General features: G+C 47.6%; 1 protein-coding gene across 8 annotated transcripts in view; it reads left to right on the forward strand.

The window, feature by feature from the left end:
* Window positions 1–22,689, forward strand: part of ARHGAP24 (Rho GTPase activating protein 24) — a 408,313-nt gene that overhangs the window by 361,386 nt on the left and 24,238 nt on the right. For all 8 annotated transcript variants that reach the window (XR_014515543.1, XM_083458713.1, XM_083458714.1 and 5 more), the window contains one exon: window positions 12,803–13,010. Coding sequence is in view for 7 of the 8 variants with exons in the window: in XM_083458713.1 (XP_083314839.1) it covers window positions 12,803–13,010 (208 nt within the window). In the remaining variant the exon portion in view is untranslated. The remainder of the gene's footprint in view (window positions 1–12,802; window positions 13,011–22,689) is intronic.

The following is a 22,689-nucleotide window of genomic DNA, read 5'->3' on the forward strand; positions in this document are numbered from 1 at the left end:
GATGCACATCAGAATGTGCACCTGGGATTTATTGCCAGTGGTGCAAGCAGAAACTAAGCCTGGGACTTATCATGACAAATTATAAATATTGCTACACACAACCCGAATCTCTGAGCAATACAAGACTCCCAGAGTTCCAGGCACTTACCTAGGGTTTGGTTTCCTCGGAATGAGGGACAGCAGAGACCGTGGTGTCTTTAGTATACGTGGTTTATTTGCACATATATACAACCTGAGCATGCGGTGGAAGGGCTCACAGCATTAACACCCCAAGAAGGACTTGCCTCTCCCATAGCCACAACCTCGGATTCAGTCAGAAATCAGGTGTGGCTTTGTCTCTCAGCCGCCAAAAACCCCCTCACAACACTATTTCATAAAGGCATTTTGGTTTGTATTAGGTCATTTTGTGCCACATGGGATTCACCCACCTGACTTCACCCCATATGTGGCAGAGCAGCAGCTCACGAGGGACCCTAATGTGTTTTTCTGGGGGTGGGGGAGCATGCCAGTAACTGCAAAAACAAGAGATTTCAAGCACCCAGCTGGCCACGATGCCGAGTTGATGGTCACTGTTTGTTTAATTTATATACTACCCTTCACCTGTGGACCACAGGTAGAAAAACAGTAGAAAAACAACACTGATGGAAGTGGAAGGCAAAATGGAAGAGTAATGAAATTCCCTCTATACAAGATTGAATCCAAAAGCTGACAGAATATGCAGAATTAGACGCTCTATCAGAAAAAAATAAAGAATAAATCAAAACAGGAATTTGCTTCAAAATGGGAGGTTTTCAAAGAATATTTGAAATATAAATATAGTAGTTTAAATTCGGTTGCAGCATTCGAGGAACTTCAGTAATAGTTGCAAGGCAGATATAAGAATTAAGATATATTAAGAAAAAGTTTAATAATGATAAAAGAGTGTATTGACAATAAGTTACATGAAATTGAAATATGGAATAGACGGGAAGTTGGGTCTTTAGTGTTAAGACCAATTTGTGTCTTATTGTTTGTTAAGAAAATTCAGTATCTATTGTTATTCCTGTGTGTAATTTGGTGTTTGTGTTTTCTCTTTTTTCTTTTCTTGCTGTATCAATAAAAAAATAAAAAAGATAAAAAGGAAAACAGCAGCACAAAAATGTACCACATAATAGCAAACAAAACAAAACACCTCCCCTGTTGATGGGTCAGCAATTGGGTGGGCACATCTTGGGTGTTGTGTGGGTACCCATCTATAGGGCAGTAACAAGTGTGCTCCCTGGTTTGTGGAAAGAAGGCTCTGAGTTACTTGCTGTCAGGGGTTTAGGAGCAGAGGCACGGGCAAGGGAGGAAACAGAGAGCGAAGGGGAGGAGGCAGAAGAAAAGATGAGTGATGACGACGACCCGAGATCTCCTAGTCTTTCCAGTGAATCAGAGGATTCACAGAAAGGAGCACCAGTGGCCAGGGCAAGGGGGGAGTCTAGGGGGGCACCCCAGGAAGATAGAGCCAGAGGGGACTCAGAGGGGAGCAGCTGGAAATCGGGACCAGCGTCACCGCCAGGAAGCAGGGAAGAGGAAAGGAGCCAGGGGGGAAGCGCTGGCAGCTCACCACAGGAGGGAGGGCATGAGTCAGGAGTGGCCACACCTCCATCGGGGAGCGAAGAAACGGTTAAGAGGAAAGTGGAAGCGCCAAGTTCAAATGCAGAGGAAGGCGGCGCAGTAAGCAGCCCCGAAAGGGAACCAGGTCCTAAAGCCCGGCGCAAGGAGGCAGGAGGGTCCGGGTCAGCGTCAGAAGAATCCCGGAAGGAAGAAGCCCCGGGGGGCAGAGGGACCCAGAGGAGGACAGTCAGGCGGAAAAGGTGGAGCAAGGCTAGGATATTAAGTTGGTGCACACGGGGCGGAGACTCAGACGGAGCTTCGCCGATCTAGCTACTAGACGTAGAGTTGCGCGCAGCAGCGTGAGAATGGAAACTGTAATTCAATAAAGACTTTTACTTAATGATCGCTGGCTAGCGTGATCCTCTGTGAGCTAGGATCTTCAAGCAGCTCTGACAGTAAGCTCCGTCTCACGATTGTGGGCATCTACAGCCTCGAGGAGGGGAGAGAAACAGGTGCCTACTAGCGAGCTCACGAACGGCAGACGACATGACGGCTGAGCAGCAGATAGAGGAACTCAGAAAAGCAGTGGCACAACTGAATGCCGAGGCTCTCGCATCCAGGAAGAGAGAGGAGGAAGCAGCTGCCGCCTGCAGGGATCTCCAGGTCAGGTTAGACGTGCTGACAAAGCAGACACCCCGGCAGGAGGGAATTGGGTTGGCGAGACGGACAGGCGGGCTGGTCTCTCACTTCGATGGGAACCTGCAACAGTATCCCAACTTTAGAGCCGACGTACTGTGCGCACTGCAACTGCTGCATAAAGACTTTAGAGATGAGCAAGAGAGAGTGGGATTCATCATGTCCCATTTGCATGGGGATGCTAGAGCATGGCTACGCAATTTATGGAGAGATAAGGATCCGGCGCTCCAGAATGCAGATGCCTTTATTAAAGCGATGGATGGGTGTTTTTTATCAAGTATTGACGTGGATCTTGCACGGAAGGAGGTGCATGGGCTGAGACAAGGGAGGGCCAGCGTCAGGCAGTATCATGCCCGCTTTTTCGCCTTGGTCAGTGCCCTGGAATGGGACAGAGATTCGGCTCCTGTAAGAGACCTCTTTTGGGAGGGGCTGCACAACTCGATTAAAGATGAGATCGCGAGGGGGGAGAGACCCCGAACCACCCAGGAGGTCGTTCAGAGGGCACTGGCAGTGGGGGTGAGGCTGGAAGGACGTCCGTGGAGCAGGGACGAAGGGCGTGGAGGGCGCGAACCAGCCAGGGGCCCCTCTTTCCTTCCCAGAGAAGCAGCGCGGGCGCAATCCACGCCTCCGCCAGGAGGAGGAGCCGAACCTATGGAGGTTGGAGGTGCAAGGGCTCAGTCAGCAACCAGAGCCCTAGCACCGGCAGCAGTGAAAGCGAAGCCTCCTAGAGGGAACAGGAAGTGTTACGTCTGTGAGGAGCCAGGGCATATGGCAAAAGAGTGTCCCCAGAGGCTCCACAAGCTTACTGCAGCCTCGGCAATGGTGACTGCAGCAACGCAGCAAGGGGGACCACAGCAGGGAAACGACGCAGTCTGGCTGGAGGAAGAGGCCCTGGGGCCCAGCCAGACGTGTTAGTGACGCAGTCCCCAGAGGTTTTACAGCCCGTGAACCCCCTCCCGCCCAAACCAGTGGTGAGGCTCACCGCATCTCTCCAGCTGCCCAATGGAATCACCACTGACGTGCCAATCACTATTGACTCAGGAAGCAATGCGGACTTTATAGGGCAGGACTTTGTCGACCGGCACGCTATACAGTTGCTGCCTGCCACGCTGCCCCTGCAGGTTGTCACGGTGGATGGCAGGGAGTTGCTAGGGGGGCAAGTGGTGAAGCAGACGCCGCCCATGGCGATGCGACTTGGAAATCACAAAGAAATCATCAGCTTCAATGTCACTCAACTATCGGATACGCCCATTGTATTGGGGATGAGTTGGCTGGACAAGCACAGCCCAACGCTGGCTTGGTACCAGAGGCAGCTGATCTTCGGCTCTTCCTTTTGTGCTGAACACTGCATCATGCCCCGGCAGGAAGGAGAGGAAGAGGAGTCACAGCTGCTGCTAGGCACGCTGCAAGCGATTCCCCACAAGTACGCAGAATTTTTGGAAGTTTTCTGCGAGAAGGAGGCAGACAGGCTACCCCCTCACAGACCATATGACTGCAAGATTGACCTGCTGCCGGGGGTGGCGCTGCCTAAGGGGAAACTGTATTCCATGTCAGAGGACGAGCTGCAGGAACTCAAACAGTTCATAGATCATAATTTGGAGCGCGGTTTCATCCGAGAGTCCAAGGCAGCGGGGGGCAGTCCAGTATTCTTTGTTAAAAAGCGAGACACGCCCCAAAAAAGACTGGTCGTGGACTATCGCATTTTAAACAATGGGACCAAGCCGTCGGACTTCCCCATGCCCCGAATCGACGACCTCCTGGCGAAGGTGCGGAAGGGAAAAGTGTTCACCAAGTTAGACCTGCGAGGGGCGTACAACCTCATTCGTATGCGGGAGGGTGATGAGTGGAAGACGGCCATGTTCACGCCACTGGGTACCTACGAATACAGAGTTATGCCCTTTGGATTGCAAAATGGCTCCCACGTTTTTCAAGCTTTCATGCATCACGTGTTGGCGGGACTTCTCTACAAGACGTGCGTCTGTTTCTTAGATGACATCCTGATCTTTTCGGAATCGCAGCAGGAGCATGACAGACACGTCAAGGAAGTGCTGGCCAGACTAAAGCAACATAGGCTCTACGCCAAGCTGGAGAAGTGCCAATTTGACGTGACGGAGGTGGATTTTCTGGGCTACAAGTTGTCTGACAAGGGGCTCGCCATGGACAGCGCCAAGGTTCGCGCGGTATTGGATTGGAAGAGTCCACGCAACCGGAAGGAGGTCCAAAGGTTTGTCGGCTTTGCGAACTTCTATCGCAAGTTTATCAAGGGCTTCGCTATGCAGACAGCGGCCATCACAGACACGCTTAGCTCCAAGAAAAAGAAGTTCGTTTGGACAGAGGAGGCGGAGCAGTCCTTTCAGGCACTCAAGCGTCTCTTCGCGTCGGAAGAGCAGCTGCTTCACGTCAACCCCAGCAGGCCGATGAGGGTGGAGACAGACGCCTCGGACAGAGCCGTGGGGGCGGTCCTGCTGCAAAAGGACCAGCAGGGGGTGTGGCGACCGGCAGCGTTTTACTCCAGGAAGCTCAGCAAGTCCGAGCAGAACTACACCATCTGGGACAGGGAGTTGCTGGCCATTCATGCAGCGTTTAAAGCGTGGAGGCACTTCCTGATCGGCGCCAAGCACACGGTGCAGGTTTGCACGGACCACAAGAATCTGGAGCACTGGCGCACGGCACAGTTCCTAAACCAGAGGCAGATACGTTGGGCTGAGTTTTTTGCGAACTTCGACTTCCGCATAGAGTATGTCCCGGGGGACACTAACATCATGGCGGACGCCCTCTCCCGTAAGCCACAGTATCTGGAGGACGCAACGCCAGCGGCCGCCATGCACATCTTCGCACCAACAGTATGGGCGTGCGCCGCGGCCACCGTGGACCTGGAGGCGGTGCGACGAGCGTTGCAGGATGACTCCTTCGCGCAAGCAAAGATGGCAGAGGTGCAAAGGGGCACGGCTGCGGCCGACGGTTTCCAGCTACGAGATGGATTGCTCATCCGTAAAGGGGCCATCTACGTGCCGGGAGACGACCTTCGCGCCAAGGTGCTGCAGCAGCTGCACGACGCGCCCACGGCCGGGCACTTTGGCAAGGAGAAGACGGTGGAATTAGTAGCCAGGGATTTCTGGTGGCCTGGAATGAGAGGGGAGGTCGCAGACTACGTGGCGAGGTGTGACACCTGCCAGAGGGCCAAACCAGTGCACAAACCGCCGGCCGGACTGTTGGAACCGCTGCAAACTCCGGTCGAACCTTGGGAAAGGGTGGCCCTGGACTTTGTCACGGATCTGCCCAGCTCGAGGGGCAAGACGGCAGTGCTGGTGGTGGTAGACCTGTTTTCCAAGATGGCGCATTTCATTCCGTGTGCTAAGGTGGCCACGGCGGAGCAAACCGCCAAACTGTTCATAGACCACGTGTTCAAGGTTCACGGTCTGCCACGGTCTATTCTGTCCGACCGGGGGCGGCAGTTCATCTCGAATTTCTGGCAGAAGCTGATGGGCTTCCTGAACGTCAAGATCAACCTGGCGTCGGCGAGACACCCGCAGACCAACGGGCAAGCGGAGCGGGTCAATGCCATCATGCAGCAGTACCTGAGATGTTATGCAAATCAACAGCCTGCGACGTGGGTGGATTACCTGCCGCTTGCCGAGTTCGCCTACAACAACACGAAGCACGTGTCCACGGGGGTCACGCCGTTCTTCGCCAACAACGGGAGGCACCCCAGAACCTTCCCAGGACTGGAAAGAATGGGAGAGGGGGAGCCGCAGACAGCAGATGCGTTCGCGTCGGAGCTGCAGGAAGTCCACGATCAGCTGAGGCGCCACCTGGAGCTGGCCAAGCACGCATACAAGGTACAAGCGGACAAGCACAGAAGGGTTGGCGAAGAGCTCCACGTGGGAGACTGGGTTTGGTTAGCAGCCCACGCAGTGCCGGCCAGGTCGTTGGCCAAGAAGAAACTAGGGCATAAACAACTGGGGCCCTACCAAGTCGAAGAGCAGGTCAACCCGGTAGCGTTCAGACTGGCACTTCCGGAGGGTTCCAGAATGCATCCGGTATTCCACAGATCGGTGCTCACTCCCTACAAGGCACCGCACAGGTTCCAGGAACCCGGAACGGCGCCGAGTCCGGTCAGAGACAGAACAGGGCACGCGGGAGTGGCACAGAAGGAGCGCATCAACGAAGTCACGGAGATTTTGGACTCCAGATGGGGGGAAGAGGGGGTAGAATACTTTCTCGCCAAGGAGGGCACCCCGGCCAGTGCGAACAGCTGGGTGCCGGGCTACGCCTTGGACGAACCTCTCCTCAAAGACGAGTTTCATGCCCTCTTCCCCCATAGACCTATGCCAGCAGACTTTTTCGACGACTGGCTTTTCACGCCCACGCTTTCGGCCAGCACTTTCCGGGGGTTCGACTCGGACGAGGACCCGACACAAGACGTCCGTTCCCCGGAGGGGTCACCCTCGGGATCTGCATCAGAACCCTCGTATTGGTGGGACGATAGACCAGAGGAGCAGTTCCGCAGACGGTGGCTGGAAGGCCCAGGACGAGCAACACCGCCAGGAGGAAGTGAGGGAGAGACGGACATGGACGTTTTCGGGGACGACCCTGGTTTCGAGCACGGCGGCACAGAGATGGAAGCGGAGGTGACCGTTGTCGACGAGAGCAGGGAGGAAGACCCGCGAGACTTCAGATGGAGACCCGCCACGGGAAGCGACCGATATCCGACGTTCGTCCCTTTGCAACAGCAGCCCCCAGCTCCAGCACCGGAAGGAGGGGAGGGGGGAATGGGGGGCTTCGAGGGGGGGATGGATGTCAGGGGTTTAGGAGCAGAGGCACGGGCAAGGGAGGAAACAGAGAGCGAAGGGGAGGAGGCAGAAGAAAAGATGAGTGATGACGACGACCCGAGATCTCCTAGTCTTTCCAGTGAATCAGAGGATTCACAGAAAGGAGCACCAGTGGCCAGGGCAAGGGGGGAGTCTAGGGGGGCACCCCAGGAAGATAGAGCCAGAGGGGACTCAGAGGGGAGCAGCTGGAAATCGGGACCAGCGTCACCGCCAGGAAGCAGGGAAGAGGAAAGGAGCCAGGGGGGAAGCGCTGGCAGCTCACCACAGGAGGGAGGGCATGAGTCAGGAGTGGCCACACCTCCATCGGGGAGCGAAGAAACGGTTAAGAGGAAAGTGGAAGCGCCAAGTTCAAATGCAGAGGAAGGCGGCGCAGTAAGCAGCCCCGAAAGGGAACCAGGTCCTAAAGCCCGGCGCAAGGAGGCAGGAGGGTCCGGGTCAGCGTCAGAAGAATCCCGGAAGGAAGAAGCCCCGGGGGGCAGAGGGACCCAGAGGAGGACAGTCAGGCGGAAAAGGTGGAGCAAGGCTAGGATATTAAGTTGGTGCACACGGGGCGGAGACTCAGACGGAGCTTCGCCGATCTAGCTACTAGACGTAGAGTTGCGCGCAGCAGCGTGAGAATGGAAACTGTAATTCAATAAAGACTTTTACTTAATGATCGCTGGCTAGCGTGATCCTCTGTGAGCTAGGATCTTCAAGCAGCTCTGACACTTGCGAAAGAGAAGCAGGCCATTTTAACAAGATCACATCACTCACTGCGATGGAGCAGAGGAGCAACAAGGCATCGCGGGGGAATGAGCGTTCCGCGTCATCAGATAAGGCTTGTCTATGACAAGCCACATACCTCCTTTGTGCCCTTGAACTGAATTGCACACAGGGAAGGACATGTCATGGCATAAGAGCATTAAGATCTTGCCTCTCCTTCTTTGATGCCACAGATACCATTCACACTGAGCCAACTCTCACTTCCAATCATGTTCAAGCCTACTGTTCCTGCAGATGTGCTGCGGTTTATGGGGGGGGGGAGGGAATCTGTGTATTCAAGGGCTAGTGAAAGTTCACTGGACTCTATCAGAACTATGATGGTTTTCAAGTCCTGGGGCTCCCATCTCTTGGGATGAATGGATTCCAAGTGGTTGGAATGCTGGACTTGGATCTGGGAGAATTAGGGTCAGATCCCACTTAACCATGAAGCTGACCTTGGGCAAGTCACTGCCTCTCAGCCTACCCTACCTCACAGGGTTGTTGTGAGTATTAAAGGGGAGGGTGAGGTCCCCCAAAGCATAGTTTTAAAAAAGTGTACTAGGTTAATAATTTGGGAATAACAGCTAGCACGGGATAGATTACTCTATTCATAGTAAGCATACATTTAAAGATTGGTAAGAATTCATTAAAAGGGACGCGGGTGGCACTATGGTCTAAATCACTGAGCCAAGGGCTTGCCGATTGGAAGGTCGGTGGTTCGAATCCTCGCGATCTGGTGAGCTCCTGTTGCTCAGTCCCAGCTCCTGCCAACCTAGCAGTTCAAAAGCACATCAAAGTGCAAGTAGATAAACGGCGTTTCCGTGTGCTGCTCAGGTTTTGCCAGAAGTGGCTTAGTCATGCTGGCAACATGACCCGGAAAAACTGTCTGCGGACAAATGCCGTCTCCCTTGGCCAGTAAAGCGAGAGGAGCGCTGCAACCCCAGAGTCATTCACAACTGGACTTAACTGTCAGGGGTCCTTTACCTTTTTAAGAATTCACTATTTTACTACGCATTATTAGCTCCTTGGATTCCAGGTATCTGAACTGGGCCGGCCCTACCGTTGAGCAGAGAGTGAGGGGGCTGCCTCAGGTAACTAACGTTTGGGGGAGGAAGTTGCAGTGGGGTGTTGAAGGACTGAGCTCTGTGTGCCACTCTGCCTGCCTGCCCTGTTGCCCTTAGTCTGGCTGGCTTTTGCATGTGGAACAGCATGGGGAAGCATTTTTTCCTTTGCCTCAGGCTGCAAAAGGTCTTGGGCTGGCCCTGAAAGTAGGGAAACAATGATTCCACATTTTGATCATGAACATGTGCCTTGAATGTACAGAAATTGTTGGCTGGTAGGGTTTGCTTTCCTCCTTATAACCCCATAGCTTTTAAAATAATTGGCTGGTATTACCAAATGAAATAAGTTCTTTAGCAATTTGTCCTGTGGATTACAAATGAAAATTTAATTACAGCTGGTGCAAATCTTTAGCCAGACAGAAGTTGAATGTATATAATTTCCCATAAGCTTTGCTGATAGCTCAATCAGGATTAGATTTGAAGTTCAGCAGAAATACAGATGTACAAAAAAAGAACCCAAAAAACTCACCTTGGGTGTATTTGTATAACCTCTATGGTGGGAAATGATCCAGTTAATAAATAACTGTTCAGTGTTTCCTTTGTTAACCATGTGGCTCTACCACTTTGATCTTCTAAGTGACCTTAGTTCTTGTTGATAGATTTAAAGGGATAGAATTGCCAGAAAATAAAGTACTCAATTTCTGCTGGATAATTTCACCACTCACCTGGCAATTTCTTAAACACAAACAGAAAATTGGCAAACTTAAAACTCCTCGTTTTATGAAGCATTTGGATTTCAGGAAGGAAGCTGTCTTTGATCATTCCAAAATATGTATTCAGGAACCATCCCCCCACCCCGCCTCCTGTTGGGAGGTTAGGTTACGTGAAGGGATTTATCATACATAGGCTCATTTTAGACAGCTAAATCTTACAAGGATCTTGTCTCATGCTGATTGCAAAAGGTCTTCTTTGCAAGCTATTCCATCAGGAGTTGCCTTTCCAACAGAAAGGAGGGCTGAAACTAAATCAAATGTACAAATTCAATTATGTAAAATGCCATGGTCCAGAAACCCACAATGGTTACATGCTCCCATTGTGATCTGCTCTTATTTAAAGCCCAAGGCTGCAGTTGTGAAAATCGTGTATGGTAGGCCTAACTCACTGCCAGGGCTGGCTTACCCATAGGCGTTAGGGGTGCGGGGCACCTGGGCGCCGGGCTCTCAGGGGCACCAGGCCGAGAGTCCAGGGCCGAGATTTGGAATCCGGGGATTGAAGAGCCAGACCAGTCGACAGCCGCTGCCAAGCGGAGCAGAGTCCATTGGAGCGCCGCAGGCTTTTCTGCTGTGGGCGCTGAGGCAGCCGGCTGGCTCCGCCCTCCTGCACGCCTGGGATTGGTGGGCTGTCGAGAGGCCTGCCCAGTACACGCATTCTGCTCACACGAGGCGTGCAGCTTCCCTCCCAAGCTTCTGCGGGGATTGCTCTCCTCCCTTCACCTGTGGCGGCATGGGAGAGAGTTGTGTGCCCCCCCAAAAAACTCAACAACTTTGGCCTGCCCCCCCAATAACATTGGGAACTCTGGGCATATGCTAAAGGCGGCCCTGCTCACTGGTACCGCCTCTCCTGGTATGCCCCGCGGAGGACCTTAAGGTCCACAAATGACAACCCTTTGGAGGTCCCAGGTCGCAAGGTGGTTAGATTGGTCTCTACTAGGGCCAGGGCCTTTTCAGTACTGGCCCCAACTTGGTGGAACGCTCTATCACAAGAGACTAGGGCCCTGCGAGACTTGACATCTTTCCACAGGGCCTGCAAGACAGAGCTGTTCCGCCTGGCCTTTGGTATGGACTCAGTCTGACCCTTATGTTTCCCTCCCCTTATGGTTTTGATCTATGGGCTACTATTAAAACGAGGCTGCATTTTAAATTGTATTTTAACCTGTATTTTAAATGGTTTTTCCCCTCCCCCCCCATTATGTTTTTATTGTAAATTTACTAGCGTTAGCTGCCCTGAGCCTGGCTCTGGCCAGGGAAGGTGGCGTATAAATAAAAAATTATCATCGTCATCATCAACATCACAAATTGGAGCACAGGAGTATTGGAAGCTGACTTATACTGGTCCATCTAGCTCCAGAGTTTCAGGAAGAGGGCATCTCCAGCCCCACCTGGGATTGCCAGGGATTGAACCTGGGACTTTCTGCATCCAAAGTTGCTGTCCTACCACTGAGATGCAGTTCTTCCCCTTATGTTGAATTCAAAAGCAGCTTGAAACGCAATGAGGAGAACACTACATCTCACAGACCCACAGAAGTAGAAGGGACCTTGCAAGTCAATGTAGCAACCTTGCCATTGCATCACCCCTGAGAATATATCCACTCAAATCTCTGCAGAAACATCTCCAGCAAAGCAGAACCCATCACCTTTTGAAGCAGTTTGTGTAGCAGCTTTTGCCATTAGGCTCTCTTAATATTTCACTGCAAATATGAACAGAACATATGTGAAAACAATGGTTCCGAATGACAATTAACGACTCTCTTTGTGTTCCTGGGTGGAATGATGTCCTGGGGAGGTCATTTCAGAGGGTGACCGTGCAGTACTGCATTTAACCATGGAACGTTGTTCTGTGTGAATAGGTCCTCTTGACTTGTGTTGTCATAGTGACTAAGATTAGAAGAAAGAGGGTAAATAATGAAGCAGGTGTGCCTTTCGGAACAGGAGCTGATTTGTCCTTGAGCCTTTGCCAAAGAGATAAAAGGAAGAAAAAGTAGCTACAATGCAATGCAAAATCGGTTGCTAATATAAATACATTGGAGGGAGAGGAGGGCATCCTTCCCTAAGGAATTAGCAAAAAAAAAGTGCACAAATGAATGTGAGTTGAGTTTGTGATAGGTGATCAGACCATGGCTGTGGTACATGCCATGTTCTCGTGTTTCAGATTCTCTATGCAAAAAGAAACTTGCTAGAAGCTCAGTACAGTGGTACCTCAGGTTACATACGCTTCAGGTTACAGACTCCGCTAACCCAGAAATTGTGCTTCAGGTTAAGAACTTTGCTTCAGGATGAGAACAGAAATCGTGCTCCAGCAGCATGGCGGCAGCAGGAGGCCCCATTAGCTAAAGTGGTGCTTCAGGTTAAGAACAGTTTCAGGTTAAGAACGGACCTCCGGAACAAATTAAGTACTTAACCCAAGGTACCACTGTACTTGCAAAGATGAAATTGCTAGCGAATGCTCTAGGAAAGGGACAAAACTGTTCATGTTCAGTTTCCTTTTTTGCCAAGAATAAGAAACTCTGACATTTTAGTTTTAATTGTTCAAAGACTACTCTTGAAAATTTTGCTGAAGCAAAAATTCTTTAGGGCAAATTTCTGAAGGGGGGGCAACTGCACCCTAAAATGTTTGGAAAACCCCCCACAAACAACAAGTTCCAATCAAGTCTCAAAGCCAAAATAAAAAACTCAAGAGAATTCAATTCCGCCCTTGCAATTCCATCTTTGGGGCTGAGAAACGGTTGCTGTCCTGTGTCCCGTACTGAAGCTGGAAATACTGATTGATTCATTATGGCCAATGATGCAATTACATTCCTTGGAGGACAAACTACTATATAGAAATCCTATGACAGAACGCTAAGAGGCAAGTCTAGAGGTCTCATCCACAGAAAATGGGGGAGATTTGAATACTCAGTCAGGTTTTTGACTCAGTGCCTATGATCTTAATGCACAAGGTGGCTCTGTAAATATTAGCTGCTCACCCTCCTGTTACCTAAACAACCACATAGCCAAAAAAGTAAGAGAGGAAGAATCCGTTCTCGGTCTACAAGAACCAACACAAATGTCTGAATGTTTTTACTGGGCGGTCTCTTTCCTTGAACACCCCTATAGCTCCTATCGTTGTCGTTCACAGGGATTTTTGGGCAGAAGCTGGAAGACACCGTCCGTTACGAGAAAAGATATGGAAATCACCTTGCGCCCATGTTGGTGGAACAGTGTGTGGATTTTATCCGGCTGCGGGGGCTGAAGGAGGAGGGGCTTTTCCGACTGCCTGGCCAGGCTAACCTCGTCAAAGAATTACAGGATGCTTTCGATTGTGGAGAAAAGCCATTGTTTGACAGGTAAGGTGGCGAACAAGAATCTCTTATGGTGGTATTTCCCAGGGCAATATGTTAACATTGGGGTCCCCAACATAGGATTGCAGACTTGGCCATCTGCTCCAATGTCCTGCAAGTCAGGGATATTTTGCCCAGCATGGGGCTCAAACCCCTGACCCTGAGCTTAAGAGTCTCATGCTTTATCAGCTGAGCTATTCCAGTATTTTTGGATGCCCTGGGTTTCAATCACAGCCCCCTGTTCCTTCTAATATATTTTTTAAAGCTTTCTGCTTTATTATTTGTTTTCGGGTGGTGGCAGTGTTTTGCCTGTTTTGTGAACCGGGTGTTTTGTGCTGCCTGTGACAGTTTCTCACGTTGAAAGCTGACTGCTGAGATTAGAGCCAAGAGTGTTTAGTAAGTCAAGCAATTGATTGGGAAGTTCTGAGTTCAAATCCCAACTTCACCCTGAAGCGTTTTCTGCCCTGGACTTCTTGGGGAGGGGAAGGGTGGGATATAAATTTAATACAGTGGTGCCTCGCAAGACGAAAATAATCCGTTCCGCGAGTCTCTTCGTCTAGCGGTTTTTTCATCTTGCGAAGCAACCCTATTAGCGGCTTAGCGCTATTAGCGGTTTAGCGGATTAGCAGCTATTAAAGGCTTAGCGGCTTAGCGGCTAAAAGGTTATTAGTGGCTTAGCGGCTTAGAAAAAGGGGGGGGAAAGCGGAAAAAAATCGGAACACGTGCAAGACATTTTCGTCTTGCGAAGCAAGCCCATAGGAAATTCGTCTTGCGAAGCAGCTCAAAAACAGAAAACCCTTTCGTCTAGCAGGTTTTCCGTCTTGCGAGGCATTCGTCTTGCGGGGCACCACTGTAAAGTAAAATAAAATGAATGAATGAATGAATCTTCCATAATTCAGATGCAACATGTGTCACACAGCAATGGTTTCCCATGAATATATGATTTTGAGCTTCTGTTATATGTACAAAGATCCATCCCATGAAGAATCTGAAGCTCTTTCATCTAACCTTCATTTTCATCCTAGGATAATTTATTAGGTAGACTAACTCAGTGGCAGTCAATATTTCCACTCCAATGGTTCCCCCTTTAAGTGCAGTCTGAGCATGGCATGCCTTGGAGCCCGATACATCTTGGGGTCTTTATAAAAAGTTGACTAAAGCAGGTGGATGGTGGAGGTTTACTGGGGCAATAGATAGACAGATTTTTTTCTACCTCTCTCTAGGGATGGTTCACATTATCATTGCTTCCTGAACCAGTATGCCAGAGGTAGGGAATATTTATGGTTCTGGGGGCCAGATCAGGATTGGCCTTGCAGGCCAAATATGACATTGCATGATTGACAGGTGATCTCTTATCGTGGCTTTGCAAGTCTTCCCAAGTTTCCCATTTAAACCCAACATTGCCGAAATGCATCCATCCTTCAGAATTTGCACGTCTCCAAAGTTTGTAATTCAATTCTCAGACCAAGCAATGTGTGTGAAAATGCATATATTGGGGCAAAGCGTGCATACTGCTGTGTATATTTAGTGGAAATAACATGCAAAAATGTGTTATATTAGGGCAATTGCTTGCAAAAATTGATTCTGTTGAGGAGCATATTAGGAGACCCACACTAAATTTGTGCTAACGTGTTGATGGATTTTCATGAGGATCTTTTTAAAAAAAAAAAAAAAAAGGCAATTGCAAATGGATGTGGAAATGTGGAAAACTAAATTTAACATGAAAAAAAATGAGAAACGGGAATTGATGGATTTGCCAAACCCTTGTCATAATCTACCAGCTGAACGCCATTTTTATTTTATTTTAATTTTTTTTGCACGTTGCGGGGAGGTCTTGCAACTGAACATAAAGCAAGTGTTAACTGTTTTCTTCTGACAAATGTCAGAACTGCATAAGCAGTTGCTGGCTATCTTACCTTCTCAGGGATTCTTGTCTGTGTTCTAAGCCATTTGCAGTGTGTTTATTCATTCCACAGGGAGAGGGGTGTGTGTGTGTGTGTGTGTGTGTGTGTGTGTGAGAGAGAGAGAGAGAGAGAGAGAGAGAGAGAGAGAGAAGTCCGTTGATATAAGACCCTGCCCTTCAAACTCAAGCTGCCCTTTTTTGCCAGCAAGCACATTTTGCCTCTGCAATTTACTGAGGAGAGTCCGTGCTGTGAGGGATGGTGCCTGTGAGCTCCTGTGTTTGTGTAGCTTAAAGCGCATTTCTGCTGGCCTCAGCAACTGCGTTTCCTGCAGCTCGGTGAAGGCAGTCTGGCAAGATGGGCCCCTGCAGAATAGCCGTAGCCTGCAAAATGGCCTTGGAGGGACTTGGGTTTCCAGCCTATTTCTCACTCGCTGCCTTGAAGGCGTGACATGTTTAATTGGGACGGAGCTAACCCGGGTGTCCAAATAATGCACAGCATGGGAAGATCAAAATTAAAACAGTGCTGCTCATTACGAGTACTAATGGGGTTTCACGACCCTCCAGTTCCTAGAAAACATTGGGGGAAGGCTGTAGCTCAGGATCAGAGCCTGTGCTTTGGGCTCTGGAGGCCACAGGCTCAATCCTTGTCACCTCCATGGAGGGCTAGAACAGACCCCTGTCTAGATCCCTGGAGACCCACTGCCAGGTAGTGTTAGGTTGTGGGTGAACATATCAGACGACACAGCGATTCTCCAAACAGCTCTTGTTTATTCACAGGTCAGAACAGAACTGAACTGAAGGGTTTAGCCAGCCTGCTTATATAGAGCTCCAGTACAATGTAACTGTAACAACTTTCTGTAACTATCCAATCACTGAACGTCACTTTTGATCCCTTATTTGCATATGTTGACCTGAACTATCTACAGTATTCCCCTGCTGGCCCAGGGTGAGAACTTCAGTACATAACAGGTAGCACAGACCACAAGTGGGGAACATGTCGCCCACTGGATATTTGTTTTGAACCCCACTCAGCCCCAGCCATGTGAGGCAGGGTGTGAGTTGTAATCCAATAAGATTCGAAGAGTCGCAGGTTCCCCGTTCCTGACATAGATAATATTTCGCTGGATGGGTCAGTGTTTGGGTATAAGGCCGTTTCCTGTGCTTTCTGCAATCGAAACTCAGTGTGAGTTGACTACATAATGGTGTGCAAAATTTAAATTCAGGCTGTGTCTGCATGCCATGATAGCAGTGTTTTACTGTGGCGTGCATTCGTTTTTCTGCGCATTTGCTCAGTGGGACATCTCTCAGGCAAATAGCAACGGCATGTTACTTATCTGATGGGCTGAGCCTCCCTATAGACTTTTGGAAACTTACAACATTTTAAAAACGATTCTGTTCCTTGTTTTGTAGCACTCAGCACCACTGCTGTTGAAGGAACGTAACTCCCCATATACATTCTCTTCCTTTCTATTTTCCCCAAGACTGTTTCCCCCACCAAGTTACATAAATACGTGAAATGTTCAGTGAAAGCTATAGCAGATAAAATGCATACAAACAGAGCTAAGTGACACTTGTCACAACTTTCATGAATGCTATCAGTGGTGCCAAAAAAGATTCTTCCCCTTCTGGGTCATTTTTCAGTACTCCATGGAAAAGGTTTGCTTATTCAAACATGGCCCTCACTCTCAGTTGCCTTCACTTGCCGTCAGTGATATCCTAATCTGATTGGCTACATATGTTGAGACATTCACTTTGTAATTCCTGATTGGAGGAAGAAACACAGCCAGAGAAAACAGTGATAACCAGGACTGGAAAAGCTGGATATTTGTACATCTCTTTGGAAATGAAAACGTGTTTCCTGCTGAAATTTATAATTTCTGCTCACAAATTGAAACTAGTAAATGTTTGGTTCAGTTATTTCAGCCACTTCAAACACAGCTCAAATGCAATGTCTATCTATCTATCTATCTATCTATCTATCTATCTATCTATCATCTATCATCTATCTATCTATCTACCTACAGTGGTGCCTCGGGTTAAGAACTTAATTCGTTCTGGAGGTCTGTTCTTAACCTGAAACTGTTCTTAACCTGAGGTACCACTTTAGCTAATGGGGCCTCCCACCACCATTGTGTGATTTCTGTTCTCATCCTGAAGCAAAGTTCTTAACCCGAGGTACTATTTCTGGGTTAGCAGAGTCTGTAACCCGAGGTACCACTCTATCTATCTATCTATCTATCTATCTATCTATCTATCATCATCTACCCATCCATCCATCCATCTTTTTATTCTTTCAGCAACCTCATGAGGTAGGTTATGCTAAAAGATGGTATCTGGCTCAGGGGCACTCAGCTGATCTTCATAGCTGAGCAGGGATTTGAACCCTTATTTGAACTGAAAGAAATTATCTTGTAATGCTGCGGTGCGCCTGTGAGAAAGCATTTGTAATCCATGTACAATAGAACTTCAATACAAGGTACAAGAGGCCAGCAGAGAGGCAATATGTAAACTTGGCTTTTGGTGGGACTTTAGAAAAAAAACGAATGTTACTTCTGGGAAGGCAAGCAGACGCCAACAATGCTTCTTCAATTTGCATACACAAAAACAGGCAGAGTACCGAAGTAGGAAGACGGAGCACTGGGAAATCAAATGGGTAGAGGTCCCAGGATGTGCTTCCTTTATTAGGTTGGCCGAACTGCAACAATTGTTAACAGAACTAGGTTTTGCTGTATGCTCAGTGGGAAGTTGCATACAAGGTGGTGAGCTGTTTGAGAAGACAATGACATTTGTTTATCTTCAGATTCCCCCACCCCTGACCACAAATACACATTAAGAAAACAAAGCATTGGGTTCCATTAGTTGAACAATAAAAGGGAAAGGGGGGGGGTTGAATTTTAGAGCAACATTACATGCTTGCTGCAAAATTGATTCAAAGCCATCTGTTACTTTATTGTGCTTTTACAGGGGGGGGGGCATTTATATATATATACAGTAAATGTTATAGCTTTTTAATTGGAATTTGAAGAAGGTATGGGAGTACAGTGGTGCCTTGGGTTAAGAACTTAATTCGTTCCAGAGGTCCGTTCTTAACCTGAAACTGTTCTTAACGTGAAGCATCACTTTAGCTAATGGGGCCTCCCGCTGCCGCCATGCACGATTTCTGTTCTCATCCTGAAGCAAAGTTCTTAACCCGAGGTACTATTTCTGGGTTAGCAGAGTCTGTAACCTGAAGCGTATGTAACCTGAAGCATATGTAACCCGAGGTACCACTGTATGCTCAAGCAAGCACTCATCATTTTGGAATTTTCTACTTTTGAACTAAATAGCCGTGACTGTGTGTGTGTGTGTGTGTGTGTGTGTGTCTGTGTGTGTAGATATCTTAGAGATAAATATTCTGAAGATATGTGTACACAATATGAATAGGGGTTCTTCAAGAAGATGTGATAGCATTAATCCACAAACCCAATTTATCTGGAGCATTTATCCGATTGACAATAATGAAATTACATTGGAAAGTCAGTGCGGTCCTTTGGCTGTGATCTCAAGAGGATCTTTGGATGTGCACGCACAATGATATATGTTTCTTTCATATTCTCTAACAGCGTTACTTAGGCACAGCCCCTAATTTCAAAAATGGCCAGTCAGACAACTAGACATGCCGCCAAAGCTCATATTTCCTGGCTCCAAAGATTAGAGTTTGGAGCTTGTACTGCTCACCTCAAATCGGCATTGGGTGAGTAGGAAAGGAAGAGAAGTTGATGAGAAGGTAGGGGGCAATTTGCTCTCCACATCTGTAATTTTTTTGGGGGGGGGGAGCTCAAGAAACACTTGGATGAAAAATAAGCTTTTTCCAATGATGCCTTGAGAGTGTAACACTACAGGTTGTAAGGGGAGTGAGTTCTGGGTTTCTATGGCCATGCACAAAGACTAGGGTGCCATAGAGTATGCTCTCCTAAGCAACATCTGTAATGGTGGGGAGGAAACATTGTTCCTATAAGTCTGATGAAAACACCAATAACAATACAGTGGTGCCTCGCAAGACGAAAAGAATGCAAGACGAAAAGACTTGCGGAACGAAATGTTTTTCGTCTTGCGAAGCACGGTCCGTCGCAACTGCGCCTCTTCAAGCGGTTTTTTAAAAAAGTGCAAGATGTTTTCGTCTTGCAAAGCAAGCCCATAGGGAAATTCGTCTAGCGAAGCAATGCAAAACTGAAAAACCCTTTCGTCTAGCGAGTTTTCCGTCTTGCGAGGCATTCGTCTTGCGGGGCACCACTGTATAGTAAAACCTAGGGACAGTAAAAAGCTGAGACATCACCTTGCCAACAAAGGTCTGTATTGTTAAAGCTATGGTTTTCCCAATAGTGATGTATGGAAGTGAGAGCTGGACCATAAAAAAGGCTGATCATCGAAGAATTGGTGCTTTTGAATTATAGTGCTGGAGGAGACTCTTGAGAGTCCCATGGATTGCAAGAAGATCAAACTGATCCATTCCGAAGGAAATCAGCCCTGAGTGCTCACTGGAAGGACAGATCCTGAAGCTGAGGCTCCAAGACTTTGGCCACCTCGGAGAAGAGAAGACTCCCTGGAAAAGACCCTGATGCTGGGAAAGATGGAGGGCACAAGGAGAAGGGGACAACAGAGGATGAGATGGTTGGACAGTGTTCTCGAAGCTACAAACATGAGTTTGACCAAGCTGCGGGAGGCAGTGGAAGACAGGAGTGCCTGGCGTGCTCTGGTCCATGGGGTCACGAAGAGTGGGACACGACTAAACGACTAAACAACAACAAAGCAGCAGAAAATGTTAGAGCCCTTTCTTTATCCCCCTCCACAATATTTCAGGAGGGTTTCATTTCATCACCCAATGAACGGTCGCAGAAGAAAAGAGAATTCCAGAATTTCCAGCGCAGCTCTTAACTTCTCACCAATCAACATTGAAAGGACCTTGGACAATAGCTGCCTGCTGTCCAAGGCACTGTCCCAGCCACCTTTCTATTGTTCTTCCTAGCAAGCATCTTTCCTGTGGAGGTTGAATTGTGCCCTGTGCATGCTAAATCAGGCACAACACAGAAAGGCTGACATGCAGGGCAAGCTGCCTACTTAAGATACTCCCATTCTCAGCTTGGTTGATGGTTTCCGCCTTAGAGTTAATTACATAGTGGCTGGCACCTGTTTAGCAGTGCTATCCATCACGGAGTCTCGTAGCAATGTGCAGGCATTAATAAATAAAGCTGCTCAATTTTCGTGTGAGGAAGTATCATCATCTCTTTTTTCACAGAAGGGACACCCAGCCATCAATAAGGAAGTGGTGGTATGACAAGGTGCAAGAAGTAATCGCTCCACGTTATTCTGCACTAATCTGGGTTCATTTGGAGTTTTGTGTCCATAATGCAACGCCTTGCTTTAAGAAGCATAGCTTTGAAAAGAGTTCAGAGAAACGCAATGGCCAGGAGCATGAAAAGCAAGTTCTATGAAGAAAGGCTGAAGGAACTGGGAATGTCTATCCTAGAGAGGAGTGAGGGGGAACACATAGAAAATAATGATTTCGCTGAGGTATACTGAAGAGAAACAGCATATGATATATGGAGAAAATAAACTCTTTCTTAAGTTAGGCTTCTGCAGGGTGGAAACTCCTTCAGAACTATTCTTCCTCTCAACTCCTCCAATGGTCAAATCTTATCCATCTTCTTCACAGACAGCTAACTTCTAACTGATGAGGCTCAATCAGAGTCTGCTGTCATTGAGACTAATAGCAGAATTAACCCCTTAAGTCACACACCAAATAATCCCCGTTGTTGTACTTCCAACACTCTGCTCAATGGAGATCTTAAAGGTTGTACTAGAGGCCTTCAAAGCCCCTTCCCATTTTCCAATTCTATAACATGACTATTCCAAGCTAACTTGATAGATACTAACAATCACCATTGATTGGGATATAATTATAGTAATGCTATTTAATTATTTACATGGCTTCTGGGGATATTCTGAACACTTCGTATACAATCTCATTATTCCTTAAAACAGCTCCGTAAGGTAGGTTGGTATTACTATATCCCCATCTTGCAGATGATATAGACTTGTGCCACCTTGAGTGGTCTTGTCAAGGTGTGAACTGGGTATTTTCTGAACCCTAGTCTTTTATAATGGGATGACAATGTGCAATGAATGTATGATTACTTGCAGGCCAGATCTATGGGGGAACATACTTGTATGCACAACCCCAAGGACAAAAGACTGCCCCACAAATAACCCAGAGATGCATTATTCTAGCTGATTTTTATTATTATTATTTTTCCTTCTTGCAAGGAGCTCAGGGCAGTGTACATGCCCTCCCCTTTTAAATTCACAACATTCCTGTATGCTTGTTTAGGCTGAGAGGCAACAGTGAGTTGCCCAAGGTCATACACTTGACTTTGTGGCTGAGTGGAGATTTGAACATGTGCCTCCCCAGTTGAAGGCAATGCTATAACCACTATACCGCATTGTATTTCCCCAAGAACATACCCTTGAGTACATAATGAATAACATCCATATTTTTGACAGTCGTTCAACCCAAATTACCCCAATATTTCATTATACTCCAAAGTCAGGAGTTCGTTGCTTTTAGCTCCACTGCAATTTTGTTTGGACAGACTTAAAATTATGCATTTGACTGACTATATTTTAGGAGCAAACCATCTTTTTTGACCTCTGCTTATGCAAACAGGCCTTCAATTATATAGACAAACAAGAAATTAAATGGAAAATGGAAATCTTTTAAAGGAAATTTTTAATGAAAGAAATTGAATTGGATTTCTCACCTCACCCCCCGCAACACACACTTTTTTAAAAAAAAGTAAATTATCTTTCTCATCATTTGTTCGCATTGCCATTGTTTTATGATTACGAAGATCTGTTAGAGGAGGAAAATATTTGAAATGTCACAGAGATGGATATTAATATTTATGTGGGAACATTTTCCTGGGCAATTTCCATAGGTAAACAAAGTCTAGGTATCAGAGGAATTTAAAAGTGGGTCAGCTGAGGTAGTATATGCATAACTGAGATGGTATAATGATATTGTGTATCACATAAACAGCATCGAGCGTGATCTTACGTATCTTTGTCTAAAGGGAACTGACTGCTGTTAATGTTATTCGTGCTGTCTGGGAAATAGTTATGCGATTTAGATTTTTAAGAGTTGGCCGTGGACTTTGGAATTTATTTGTTAAAACCCCTTTTATCACTCAGTTGCATAAGCTTAGGCCCCCTACAGGGCTGGATTTAGGTTTGATGAGGCCCTCAGCTACTGAAGGTAATGGGGCCCTTTATATGTCCAGCTGTCCTTTGTCAACAACAAATTTTCGCTGTTTTTTGTGTTGAATATATGCTAGATGGTAATTTATGGACCTAATAGGTATCTAAAACCATTTGCACATGATGTCATGCAACCAGTCCATGCAGAATGTAGGCACCCTATATATAGAAGTGAGCAAACCAGTGATATTTTAGGGAGCAGGCTAGCAGGCGGGGCCCATTACTTACATCCTAGGAGCCTTCACAACACAAAACACTGTTGCTGTATATAGGTTTTATTTTATTTTGTTTTTTTAATCTTATATTTTGGAAGTGTATATCCAGGGGTTTTTTCCTTTAAATTTTTGGAGGGCCTCCAAGAGAGTGGGGCCCTAAGCTATAGCTTGTTTAGCTTATATGTAAATCCAGCACTGGCCCCCTATGACATCAGAGCAACTACACCAATGGGAGCTGGGGGCAGCAGTGTGACATTGCTGTCTGAAAAGTCTC

This window comes from Podarcis liolepis, assembly GCF_965112155.1.
Source record: "Podarcis liolepis genome assembly, chromosome: 9".
NCBI classification, from domain to species: domain Eukaryota; kingdom Metazoa; phylum Chordata; class Lepidosauria; order Squamata; family Lacertidae; genus Podarcis; species Podarcis liolepis.